This window comes from Crotalus tigris, unplaced genomic scaffold (assembly GCF_016545835.1).
Source record: "Crotalus tigris isolate CLP2741 ecotype Arizona unplaced genomic scaffold, ASM1654583v1 scf7180000018486.1709376, whole genome shotgun sequence".
Lineage (NCBI taxonomy): Eukaryota > Metazoa > Chordata > Lepidosauria > Squamata > Viperidae > Crotalus > Crotalus tigris.
Genome location: NW_024097034.1, coordinates 1,439,329 through 1,452,933, shown reverse-complemented (window position 1 = coordinate 1,452,933; position 13,605 = coordinate 1,439,329). Strand labels below are relative to the sequence as shown.

The 13,605-nt window shown below is 37.8% G+C and overlaps 1 protein-coding gene across 1 annotated transcript; it reads left to right on the top strand.

Annotated features, from left to right (window-relative positions):
* The first annotated feature begins 5,536 nt into the window (after positions 1 to 5,536).
* Positions 5,537 to 12,302, top strand: MAP10 (microtubule associated protein 10). Its single transcript, XM_039353034.1, has one exon. It carries the CDS (start codon positions 8,927 to 8,929, stop codon positions 11,786 to 11,788), a length of 2,862 nt encoding a protein of 953 aa, XP_039208968.1. The 5' UTR covers positions 5,537 to 8,926; the 3' UTR covers positions 11,789 to 12,302.
* The last annotated feature ends 1,303 nt before the right edge of the window (positions 12,303 to 13,605 follow it).

The following is a 13,605-nucleotide window of genomic DNA, read 5'->3' as shown; positions in this document are numbered from 1 at the left end:
AGTCAGTTGAGAGTAAAAAGCCAAAAAGAAAAGATAGTTCTTTGTCAAGGTTGTCCATTCCCTGGGCTCTGTCCAAGGTACTGAAAGACTATTTTCCAATCTCCTTTTGTCTCTATTAATTCTGACTTTTAAAGAACTAAATCTTTTTGTTTCCCATTTATCCTATTGTCTTTTCCAAATTAATTAATGGATTTATTCTCTCCAATTTGCTCTTAACTAAGATGGAACATAAATACCAAAAAGCCCTCTGTACCTTTCCTCCATTTTCTCCCAATTGTATGTAACTGCATTTCCTGTAAAAAAAATTAATTTTTATATTTGACATATTAAAGCAGGAGTGAATTAGTTGAGGCCCTTAATGCACATCTGTCCCCCAATGCCTCAGAAGTCCAAAGTTCTTATAAAAAGTGTCATTTAATGTGACACTATTAAGAATATAAATAATAAGGTTATTAGCTGTATTGAATTGAAATTACATTTAATTTAAGGCCCTCACCTTGAGAATCCAGGCTTTTAGGTTTTATCTCAGTATCTGCCTAATAACAGAATAGTCCTGTTCTCTGTATTTTTTATTTGTTATTGTATTGCTATTTATTTGTTATTGTAAGCATTTCTTATCATTTCCCCCCACAAAAATCATAAACCTTACTTTTTATTGCATTTCAGAATTTATTTAAACATACATTGTAAAGCCTATGTGGCTGTACAAACTGTATTTGGGAATCTAGGCTTGATTTAATATGAACATATGGGAGCTAATTTTGACCAATATTCCTTCAATTATTGCTAAACAGTAGTTTTAAAATAATTAATGTTTTCCAAGACAAACTATTGATCCTAGAGATCAGAACAAAACTGGAACACTTGTTAGTTACTAAATAGAGAGAAATGCATTAATTTAAATGTGGTTTTACCAAAAGCATGTTCATCTAAAAGTGCCAGTATTTTGTCAGTAAAATGACAAGCTTAGCAGACGACCAAGTTGGAATGAAAAATCTGAGTGGAAGTGCTGTCCTTTTAAAGGTCAAGTTTTGTTTTATGCAGTCTACGCTGACTTGTAGACCTGTGCATTTCTCTAATCTATAGAGATTGTGTTTTATTTTATTGGCCTTGATTTTGCCCTGCAGTTTTTTTCAGGTTTCTTCCGAATGGTCCTGGTCCTGTTTTTATTTTTAATTTTAGGACTTCAGCTTTTCCTGGAAAAATATTGGGAACATGAGAAGATAGAACAGCCTGATCAAGGTTACAAAAATCCAGACAAACAGCAAGTGGCGGCATTCCAAAATCTTGCCAAGAAAATTTCAGGGACTTATCCAGGCAGTCACCAGGAGTAAATACTAAAGACACACACCCCAAGGAATTGCTGTTTCAGAAATTATAGATCCCACCACCATACACACACAAACAGTAGTCTTATTTCAATAGGCCATGAAGCCCTGTCTCTTTATTCTGGGCATTGCAGAATTGTAAATTAGCTTAATTTATCTTTGAAGGTTTTTAAAATTATTATTGTCTCAAAGTTCCTTCGCAACTATCTTTTAATGTTGTTATATCAGTTATTTTTTTATTATTCTTTATATAAATCACTCATCATGTTACATGTCATGCAGTTTGCCCTAGTCTTCTTCAGATAACTTGCAATCTTAAGATGTGATGAAGAATGATATCCTATCACCAATGTTGACATAACATTAAATTGCAAAACCTATTAGATTCTATATGAAGAATTTTTGACAGAGGTGTTTTTGGTTTTTTTTAATGCTGTGCACAGCCCCAATTTCATCCTTGGTTTTAAAAAGAAAAAGGGATTGGACTGTTTTTTATACTCAGAAAAATTATTGCACATTGCTTAAAAAAATAAGCAACATGGAAGCTTTTCTGTTTTAAGAGACTATGTGTGGAGGGGATGTTTCAGCAGCCTGTTTTAGGGAAATAAAAGTGGATGACAATCTTAAAGAGGTGTTTATCATTTATTTTCTGTGGTCTTGGAATTGTAGACCCTGTTCAAAAAGAAATGCCCTGAGTGGAATCTTCCTAAAAACTAGAGTATGTCTTTATACTCCCCAAGTAATATCTCCCTGAGTGATATCTTTTAATAGCAAAGGTAATGGATTTTTCTTTCTTTATAATTGCTTCTCATCAGGAATAGGCAATTTTCTGATGGCTGGGGACCAGTCTTAAATGTATTGAGAAAGCAGTGAGATCTTTTTAGAAACTTTCTTACACACTTTAATCCTATCCAAGACTATGCTTGCTTCTTTACTCACTCACTTATTCATTCATTTATTCTCTTTCTTTTGAAAAATAGTTGGAAATGTGGTGGTTTGTAGCTGAATTTTGACAGTGAAATCTCTGGAGTTTGAAAAAAGAGTCTGCATCACATCAAAATGAAAAAGGTCTTCTGCAGTCATGACATAAGCCTAAGACTGAAAATCAGGTTGTCAGATGCTATATTTTTTCTATCCTGTTCTATGGAGTAGAGAGTTAGTCTCTGACAGAAGGCTACCTGAAGAGACTAGAAGCATTTGAAATGTGGATTTACAGGCGGCTGTTACGTATAAGCTAGGTTGACAAGATCAGAAATGAGGAGGTGATAAGCCGCCTGGGAAAGCCAAGGAAAATCATCAAAACAATTAAAAAATGAAAATTAGAATATTTCGGACATGTGATGCGACACCCAGAAAAATATGGCATACTCCATTTAATCCTCCAGGGAAAGATTGAAGGCAAACAAGGTCCAGGCAGAAGAAGAGCATTGTGGCTTCAAAATCTAAGGGACTGGTTTGGACAAAACTCAGCAGCACTTTTTCATGCGGCTGCTGATAAAAACAGGATCGCCAACATGATCGCCAACTTCCGATAATGGATAGGGCACAAGAAGAAGATGATGACATTTGTAAAATGTAGTGCTTTTACTCTAGGTGCAAGGATTGCTAGAGAACAGGGAAGTTCTGGATTGCCTTGGCTTAAATTTGCCCCTGTCTAGAGGCAGTAATTATCCTTTTGTTGGTTAAAGGACTGAGTCCAGGAATAAAGTTCATTTCAGGACTAAATACCTGAAGAAACTGGCATCAGTTGGATTCATTCTAGGGTAAGCCTGATAACCTACACATTTTTCTGCTATTAACATACCGTGTACTTGGGTGAAATATTTTAATGATTACCAAAGAAGAATACTGTATGCGTGCACATTTTATTTAAGATCGGTTAAAAATGAAGTTAATTCAGTGCAAACTATTTCAAAAATTACAGCTTTGCAGATTATGTTGTACTAAGCACTACATATTGGTTAATATAGAATTCATTGATTAAAATAAAATTCTAATGTCATTAACCATTAAAGCAGATTCTTCATTAATTCATGAGGCAGAATGCTGACTTTTTGATTGCTTGCTATAGTTATATATCGGAAGGTAGACAAAATGCAATATTTTGTATTAAAATATTACAATACTCATAGTTAAAAGGTTTTACAACATGCCTATCAACATGACCTGACAACTGTCTGCTCCTCTTGATCTTCCCCATAAAAAAAAATCCATAAATCTAGACGGCTATTAAGTTTACTTAATCTAATTTACATACCATTCAAAGAACTTCAAAGTCATCAGGCAAAGCTTTCGAAAGAAATGAACTCTTTTAGATTTGCCGTCTGCAGTACTTTTCCATTGCAGAATAGGTGCAATAGTAATTTATTGTCCTGTTTCATACATAATTAGCTGTCTTCCTCCCCCCTCCCCTCCCCCATGCTCCAGGACAATTATGAATCTTCTGTTGCACTGGCCTAATTCAAGATGAGCTTGATTTGTGAACAACCATTTGCACTTTTCCTATTTTTCTTTTTAAAGAAGAATATTACAATTAGCTGCAAGCTATCAACTTCTTAAATACTGCCTTTAAATAGAATGAATATTGTATTTAAATCAGGTAGAACGCAGGATGCTATTGCCCTAACAGGAGAGCCAATTGTGGACAGAAGAATAGATGGCAGGGAACAATTAGTTCTCTTGGACTTTCCAGCCTAGGAAAGTCGAGCAGAACCTGGAATTGGGTCAATACGGTATTTTCAAGCTTTTGGTAAATACCAAGCTTCACTTCAGTTTGCAGATCATTGAAGCAAGGCATCCTGTTTGAGGCTTTGCACAGACCAAGAAAACAGTATATACTGCCATTTATTCTTTAGAAATAGTGACACAAAGAAATGTATTTTTGCAAAGTGGATATGAGATCCAACACATTTCAGGATTATTTGGACAATTGATTGTGCCATCAACTCAGTGTCAGCTCTTAATGGCTATATAGATTTTCTGCATGACAGTCTGTGTCTAACCTGGTTTTTCAACAGCCACTCACCATTGCTAACTGAGTCTATCCATCTTGCTGCTGATCATCCTCTTCATGCTTTGTCTTTATTGCCAATGTTCTGTCCTAGAATTTGTGAGATAATAAAAAAAAAGTCTGCCCCTGGTCCTTTTTTAAAATTCATGTTAGAATAAGCATTGTATCTGAGTGAAGGTACCTATCCATGAAACTAATTTTCTGTCCAGTTACTGGAGTATAAATGTAAATGCAAATGTATATTTAAGCATTCACAACAGTTAAAGCAACAGGCTTTCTCATTTAAGGGTGCAGACCACAACTTCCCATATGTAAAGTTGGGGGAAAGCTGCAATGCTGCATAGAGATTGTGTCCGTGCCATGGACAATGGCATAAAACTCTGAGCATAATCTGAAGTCCATCATACTGAACATAATTTGAAGCCCTTAATTATTTCACTCGACACACCTCACAGAGGTTCAGAGATTATTTGCATTTCCTGTTGACTGTCAAGACTAGGCTAATTATCTGGTAGTAGAGCCAGGAACAAGCCTAGTCTTGAGAGTCAACTGAAAATGCCTATGCTTTTATTATGTAGATAATAAATTAAAATACTAAATAAATGGGAGCGAAAGATAAAGAGATAAAAGATAATGAAAAGGAGACCCGAGCAATTAATTTCTATACGTTTCTTTCAGCTGGCTGCCCTTCCTGGCAGGGATGCATACAGTATACAGAACAAAGGCATCCAATATAGGATAACACAATTCTATTCTCACATTTCCTTAGATTGCACTATTTTTCCTGATTCTCTGGTTCCAGAATCCTTGGAAATTGGAGCTTTGAATACTTGCCTTTGTGTGTGGGGGGGGGGGTCCTTGGTGCTCTCTGAGCTTGTTTTCTTGTAGACCAGTGGTTCTCAACCTGTGGGTCGGGACCCCATTTGGGGTCGAACGACCATTTCACGGAGGTCACCAAACAAGACTGTCCGCCATTTTTTCCCCCTTTTCTTTGGCCATGCCCCTGGCACCCGGTGATGTATAAGTGGTTGGGGGTCACCACAACATGGGGAACTATATTATGGGGTCGCGGCATTAGAAAGGTTGAGAACCACTGTTGTAGACGTTTAATTACCCTAACTAGGTAACAGCACTCCTTACTGCTAGGAGTTGATGTTACCTAGTTAGGGTAATGAAACGTCTGCAAGAAAACAACCAAGCTCAGAGAGCACCAAGGGCCTCTCATTTCATCTCTGAGCTACAAATATTCTCCTTCATTGGTACCTGTCTTTGTGTCAGCTACACAAGAGCCGTTCCATTCTTCTTAGTGACAGAGAAGATACAACACAGGCAAACTTTCATCTTTCTGAGGTCCACTTTAGAGTAAATTTTCCTTTTTCTGATTGTTTCTTTGAAGCTTGAATTTTTTCCCCCTGCATTCTGATGATCTGTCAGCTACCTAGACTGGCAAGTTCAGGTTGATTTGACAAGTTATATTAAATTTTTCCTTTAACTCCTTTGTGTCTGAATTTCCTGGGATGGGATTTCTCCTTACTCACTTTAGGATAGCATTCCACAAAAGGAAATACGTTTTAAAAATTAAATATATTTAATAAGTTTTAAAACAATTGTTTATTATTTTTAACAATCAAAATTTTAAAACAGTTAATGCTGAATCCATTTTTATTTTCTCCATGTATAATAGCCAGGATATGGTTTGCCAAAGCACTGGTGAACCAGCATTTGACCTACACAATTATAGGGAGATGTTTGAAACCTATCAGTTTAAACCCTTTCCCCCTTCAGTGTTCAGGAAAAGAAACTAAGAAAGGAACTCAACAAGGAATGAGCTTGGAACAAAGAGGGATGTGAAAGGAAAAACACACACATGGATACAAGCTAGTGTCAAAGATCTCAACTGGAAGGAAGGAATTTGCAGGAGAAAGGATTGGACAATAAACAGGATTGAATGGGGCATCAGAAGCAGGGGAGGAGGCACAGAAGAAATAAAGAAATAGAACATTAACACTCAGTATCCCTTCCCACCAGTGACGAAATCTGAAAGGCATATTGGTATTGTTTCATTGGAATTCAATGACACATTGACCAGTGGCAATCAAGTCTCCCTGGGGCTGAATACAGCCTGAGTTATCTACCTTTATTCTGTTCCAATAAAGTCGATTTGGAGAGTTAGAACTTCCTTCTCTGTGTGTTATATCTTAGTTTGAAGGAAGCAAATATGTGAATTTGGGATATAGGTAAATATATATTTATTTTACTAATAAATGTGTTTTACCCAACTGTTTATATTCATTCTGCAAATTTTATGGAGAAAGAGTTGTACATGTGTAGAAATAAACAACTCCAATGTAAGTCTGTCTGAACAGAATTCTGGAAAAAAGAACAGAATGGTAATCAGGTCACACTTCAATAAAAGGACATTTATATTCTAAAACATGGGGGGAGGGGTTGCAAAATAATCTTTCAAGACTTTTTTAAAATATCGCCCTTTGGTTAATTGAAACTATTTTTAAAATACTGTGTTTATAATAAGACTAAAACAATATAGATGACGTATTTCATTACTTCAATTACTTCCATTCATACTTTGGGGGCTGCCTTTCAATTATCGGATGTTCTTGCTTTGACACTTACTTTCAATAATGTAATATAACTGTAAAAATGTTTTATTAAAATGCAAATTCCAAAAATCATGAAATGTTTGAAGATTAATTTAATTAATTTAATTTAAGATGGAATGGATCTAGCCTTCCTGAAATCATACTACTCTGAGTACATCATAGTTCATATTCTATACAGCAACCAATCTCAACTTTTCATACTGTAAATATTATACATATAAATATTCATATTGCTACAGTTTCTCATTACTGGAAAAGGGAAATTTATATTGAGAGAAAAAAAATCTCTTTATTTCCACAGGACAGCTCAAACCCCTTTTAAGGAGTAAAGGGACTTCATCTCAGTTGCAGAACAGGTGCTTTGCATTTTCCCCAACTAAAGTCCAGCTTCTATGTAACTATTAAGATATGCGATAACACTGCCTCATTGAGATGAGCTAATGCAATTTACTTTGATGGAAATTTAATACATCTAGTATCTGTCTCAAAGATTTAGAACAGACATTTGTGCACGTACAGCTCATGCACAGCATTCTCTTTTGGCTACTAGACTTGCATTACAACAGACACCGATGCAAAGCAACAGAACAGCTTTGCGGGGAGCAGGGGAAGGGGGGAAGAGTCACACTGCATGGTGAAGGTGCTACTTTAAGCAGAACATAGTAACACACTTCTTCGAAGCTTTGCAGTTTTAAAAATTGTTACTGCTGCTGAATTCTGGCTAACTTTGATGATTTCAGTTAATCCCATTAAACAAAATTAATCCAAATCAAAACTAGTACACTAGTTCAAGATGCTGAGAAAAACAATTTCTCTGTCTAACATAAGTGAATTCACTTCAGATCATTCTAACCCAAAATGCTTCAAGTCCTGCATGAAATCCCTAGGTAATCAGATTAAGGATAACTCAGTGAGTTTGAAGGAAAAAATGTTCTGGAATAATGATAATTTATGTTCTTATTATTGGATATGTTCTAACATTTATCTGCATCAATGATTAATTACATTGACTTTGCATTGTGAAAAGCTATGTTTTCAGAAAATCAGAGTTAATTTCACAGTAGAAGAGATATAGTTTGATAACACTTCTAGAAAAAAAAATATTGCAATTGCCTTACCTCACTGACATAGTTTTATAAGAATCCATACCTTGCAATTTTCTACTTATGTCTTGTATTTTGCCATTCTTTTTACTTTTTGCTCACTAGAAAATAAATAGTCATCCAAAGAAGGAAATTCTGCCATCATTGGTTTAGTAGTTTCAAGAAATAATATATGCAATAATTTATTAACGTTGCATGCCATCCAACTCTCAATGACTCTGGGCAACTTACAGCAATTAAAGACATTACAGTGAAATCAGTGAAACATAAAGATGTTATGTTCAGAATTTGTATACTAATTGTGGGTGACTTTAAGCTAATCAGTATCTTGCAACCTAATCTATTTTATGGGGTTATTGTGAGGATAAAATAAGAGACTTCCACGCATACAAATATTACATTTCCAAGGGAAAAGTAAGAGTTATAAATAAGATTAAATTAATTTTCAGCTAGATTTCTATTTCTTCTCACTGCAGAATGTTCCGCACACAGGAGTAAGTTTTAAATTATAAAAATGTGAGAAGAACCCTTTTAATTATCACTCAGTAACACAAAATATTAAAAACCTAACGTGAACAATTGGATTCTAATTCCGCAGCAAAAATGGAGAGATTCCTTAATACAACCGGATCCGAGTTTCCCACGCGATATGACTCCCCGTCTACAGATCCCGAACGCTTCAACATTATAACATTATAATTATAATTTCTTTTTGAAAGGCATTCATTTTATTATGTTGCCCGCTTCTCTATATCTTAACAAGAATAAGCACGGGCAGCTTTCACGATTCGTAAGCGCTCCAAAGACCGTCATCCCGGCAGGGCAGCACAATATTAGCTGCGGTCAAAGGTATTCCCGTGTTTCATGTCTCCTCGGGCAACCGCACTCTCTAGAGACCTTCATCCTGAAGGCAGCTTCCGCCTATGGGAAGCGCCGTCGGGCAGCCCTTCCCAGCCTGCGGCTCTCGGAGCGCCTGGCTCCGCTCCCGCACGAGGCGCTCGCATTCCCAGAGGTCTTTGCGGCCCCCGCGCTCAAAAGCTCAGCGACGGCAAACAGTCGCTTAGACAACGGAGGGCCGCCGCTTCCATAGCGATCATTATACACGGGGAGGCGCGTGCCCAGGCTGTCGCGCGGCTTGCCTTCAGTCTCGCGAGAGCCGGCCTTCCTGTCTTTCAGAGGCCATCTGGGGCGCCTTCCCGCCGGGCTGGCATGGAGGGAGGCGATGGCTGTGGGGAGCACCTGTTCTCATTGGAGCTTCTGGTGGAGTCAGCGCGCGTGCAACCGCGGCTACTGCCGACGCTACTACCCGATAGTGGCCCCTTCCTGTCGGCCGTGGCTCTCCGGCTGCTGGACTTCCCGACCCTCCTGGTCCATGCCCCACAGTCCGCGTCCTGGCCGGTGGTGCCCTTCGGGCGGGGCAAGTCGTGCCTCTTCAGGCTGCGGCCGGACGCTCTGAAGGGCCTCTTGCGGCGCTCTCCACTCCACGCGCTGCTGCTGGCGCTGCCGCCCAACCCGGGCCCCGCCCGCCTGCTCGGTTCATCCAGCATCTCTCTTGCGGCCGCCGCCGAGGAATTGTTGCCTGGCTCCGGGCCGGCTGCTAGAAGGGGCCACTTCCCGGTGCGCGACCTGATGGGAGAACCAGTGGGGGAGCTGGAACTGAGTTATCGCCTCAACAGCCTGGGCTCCTCGGGCCTAGATCACTTCGAGCAAGGGGCGGCGGTGGACGAAGCCCTCGCTGGAGACCAGCAGCTCCCCTGTCCGCAAGGGAGAGTTGCGGATCGGAGGCTCAGTCTGGAGTTCATCTCAGAAGGAGAGGAGGACCCTGCCCCAGGCGGTGGCAGCCAAGGGTCCTTAAGCAGTCCTGATACAGAGCCGGAGCCCTTTTCTGGTAGCTCAAGTGAGGAGGAAATCGCAGGAAAGCTGGACAACAATGCCTTTTGTCCCCCACCAATGTATTACAGTCACCAAATGGAAAATTGCTTCCCCAGCCCTAAAGCTGCAACAAGAGTGATAATCATGGCCGCTCAAGATTCACTTCCCAAAGAAGGAACTCCTTTACCTTTTGTGAAGGGGGAGTCTGTAGTTAGTGCTGAGAAGGCTCTGCCACCCTTACTCACCAACACACCGGGTACTTCTGAACAACTCAGGCAGACTTTAAGTCAGTTGCCTCTACTGAATGCTTTGCTTGTAGAACTCTCCTTGCTGAATAGCCAGCCCCTACCACCAGGACCCTCTGCTGTGCATCCTCAGTTGGCATGGCTATATCAAAATGCAGAAGAAGCTACAAAAACATTACCCTGTAATGGTAAGAATCTGTGTGCCTGCTGGGATGATAAGAAAAACACCCCACATCACAAAGAAAGAGGAAGATCACCTAGTCCTAAATTAAAAAGAAATCGCCCAGATCATTTAAAAGGCATGTCTCCTAACTGTCCTGGCAAAACTTTTACAAAACCAATATACACTGAACGACCTGTGAGCCCTGAAAAGGTTAATACCAAAGAAAATTCTCCCACTAGAAGGAAATTCTCTTATGGGCTGACAAATACATTAAAGCTTCGTGTTCAGAGATCAAGTCCAGGTATGTTGAAGGTTCATGAAAAGAGAGAACATCGTAGAAAAAAACTTGGTGACATATCGTTTGAAAAAAAAGGTAAAAGCTCTTTGACTAAAGAAAAAATATTCAGGGGCTCCCTTGACTATCATCCAAAGTCTTCTGGGCAATATGATGAAAAAAGCATCTCTGATCAAAATGCTCAAATTAATGAAAATGTTGAGACTTTAATACAAAGCAGTGTTGGCCGAAATAGCCATATGACCACAAAGAAAATAAGCTCTCGTATTACAAAAAAAATTGGACCCAGTTGTGTGAAGAATAAAGACACTGCCAAAGGGAAGTACTCCTCTGAAAGTGTTGATTCTAATTGCAAAGAAAAGAGCTTGGAAGTCCATCTGCCAAGAGTCTTTTTACAGGATACTGAAGCCCTTGAAAACCCAGTAGATGCTCAGATAGAAAAATGTTTGCAATGTGATCATAATATTCCATATATATTTAAAGATAGGCACACCAACAACTTGGAAAAGAATTGTGCACGTAAGAATTCAGATAGGCTGTCTGAAAATACAGCCTATTCGGAAGATTTCACCAGTATAGACAGTTGTGGCACAAGCTTGGAAGCTCCAGAGTACAGTCCTGAACCTTTATCTATAAACTCAGATCACAGTCAGTCTGGCATTGACTCCAGTTCTAAAAATTCCAGAAGTCTTCCTGCTAAATGTATTTCACCTCTTCTTCCAAAAGTTTCAGCTATATCTCCTGTTCAGACTCTTAAAAAGACATATGACTTAAAATCTAACAAAAACAAATTAGGCATTGGATTGAAAAAATTTGATGATGATTCTCTTGCAAGAACTTTAAGAGACCAACTTACAATTAAGGAAAAGGAAGAGGTTACCCAAATTTTTGAGGACAAACAAGTACAGCCTAATACAAATTGTAACTTAGCAAAAAGCCAGTCTTATGTAGAAAACAGCCATTCTGCAAGGACATCTCAAGTTAGCTCTTACTTGCCCTCTACTATGTCTGACATTGAATTTAATGGTCTAGAAGAAAGCAAAGCCTCTGACAATGAACAAGAGGATAGCTTTGGAAAGATGAATAACACAAATCAGTGTAAACATATCAGTGAATTAGTAATAAACAAGCTTCCAGGATACACAATGTAGCAATCAATAGTAAAATCAAAGTGAAAATGTTTTAATATTTAATAAGAAAACATTTTAAGGGAATTTTGACTTTTTTTACAAGTATAAGTTTTGCTTAGGATGCAAAGATATTTGTCAGAGTAATGCACAACTCAGACTATGCAGTTTTGTGGAACTGGTGGTTTCTTAGTTTCAGCTGTCTCCAAATCTACCACATTCTGTGATTAGCTGCCCCTGAAATTCAAGGACAGTTTTCATATGATATAAAGGTTTCCCGTTCATATAAAAAAAAATGTTCTCATTGAGCATAGGAAATGATGTAGTGTGCCTAAAATAATTCTCCAATTTTTAATTTGTCTTTTAATTTTTCTTTCAAAATTAATAAGCAAAAAATAACTAAAGGGCACTAGAAAACAAGTAAACTATAGTTGATTATAGACTATTGAAGATAATACTTAAGCAAACCAGTTTTTATTTGCACTTTGGAATTTAAGAGAATTATAGCTATAAGTGAAGTAAAAATTGTTCAGTAAAATACATACTTTAAAAAACAAGGTTTCCACAAAAGCAGCAAATTTTCAGAACATGATTTGAAAAATACTATTACTTCAATTGCAATGCTCAATTATATGTTAATCTTAACAGAATTATTTTTTCTATAATGTTATTCTAATCCGTGGTCATAACTGATTAAGTTTTGCTTCATAATTTTTTAAAAAATCCAAACCTAGTTCTTCCTGTTTTTGTCTTAATCATTATGTCTTCAGTTTGCACTATATTCCACGTATTGTTAATTTGTTCAATATGCTGGGTGGAGGAGATTGAATCCTATCTATGGAATGGTAATGTAGCAGATACTTTTTTAAAAAAATATATGATCCCAGGCATGGATTCCCAAAATATATGCTAGTAATATTCATGTCTTAAAAATATCTTTAAAAAGTAGTGAAAAAACCCTATGTCATATAATCAGTAGCTTTCCGAAAAATTGAGTCATTTTTCTTTTTTATAGCAGGTGTAAAAATGGCCTAGCATAATGGGAAGCCTATAGTAGACATGTATTGTGTCTGCTAGTGATTAAAGATGCAGGTTAAAGTTCCCAACTTAATTGAGTCAACTTCCAGGAAACATGGGATTAATACATTAATATTGCCATGTCCTGTGTGCAGGTAAGTGCATATCCAAGTATAAAGTGACTAAATGAAGTGTTTACTAGCTATATTGGTAGGTAAAGGGGATCTACTCAATGCCAGTACTGTAAAGAATGCTGGTGTTCTTATAAAAAGGAAAAGTATGAATCTTTGCTAGGCACATTTCCAAGTTTTGGCTTTTTGGCAAAAGACATTTTTGACTCAAAAAAAGTGATAAACTTTTAAAATAGGTCTTTTCAGGATCTAGATTTTAAAAAACTAGAGAAATTAGCTAGTTCATGACATATAGTATTTAGGTAGTAGTAGGGTAATAATATTAATGTATTGTCTATATTTCATGCAACATGTTCCCTTGTTTCTTTTGAAGAATTTGCTAGGCATACTGGTCCTAAAAAGTAGTAACAAAAGATTTGATCAAATCTTTGGTAAGAGCAAGTCACTCCTGCCAGTTATCTTAGCCAGTTAGAGATAGCGAATCATCAGAAAGCTTTTCACTTGCATGATGCCATACACTTCCCTTAGCCATCCTGGACAGCAGGGATACCACTGGCTGAAAAGTTCTGTCCTTGGGATTCTGGAGAGGTGGAAACCTCTGGACACATCCTTCTTCACTGCTCTTTTTATACAGATGTTCGAGCAAAATTTATTTTCCTGACTATAAGTAACCTGACCATTCCGACACCATTT

Bases quoted from the DNA above. Each gene is read 5' to 3' on its own strand.
- MAP10 (XM_039353034.1), top strand. From the start codon at position 8,927: ATGTCTCCTCGGGCAACCGCACTCTCTAGAGACCTTCATCCTGAAGGC.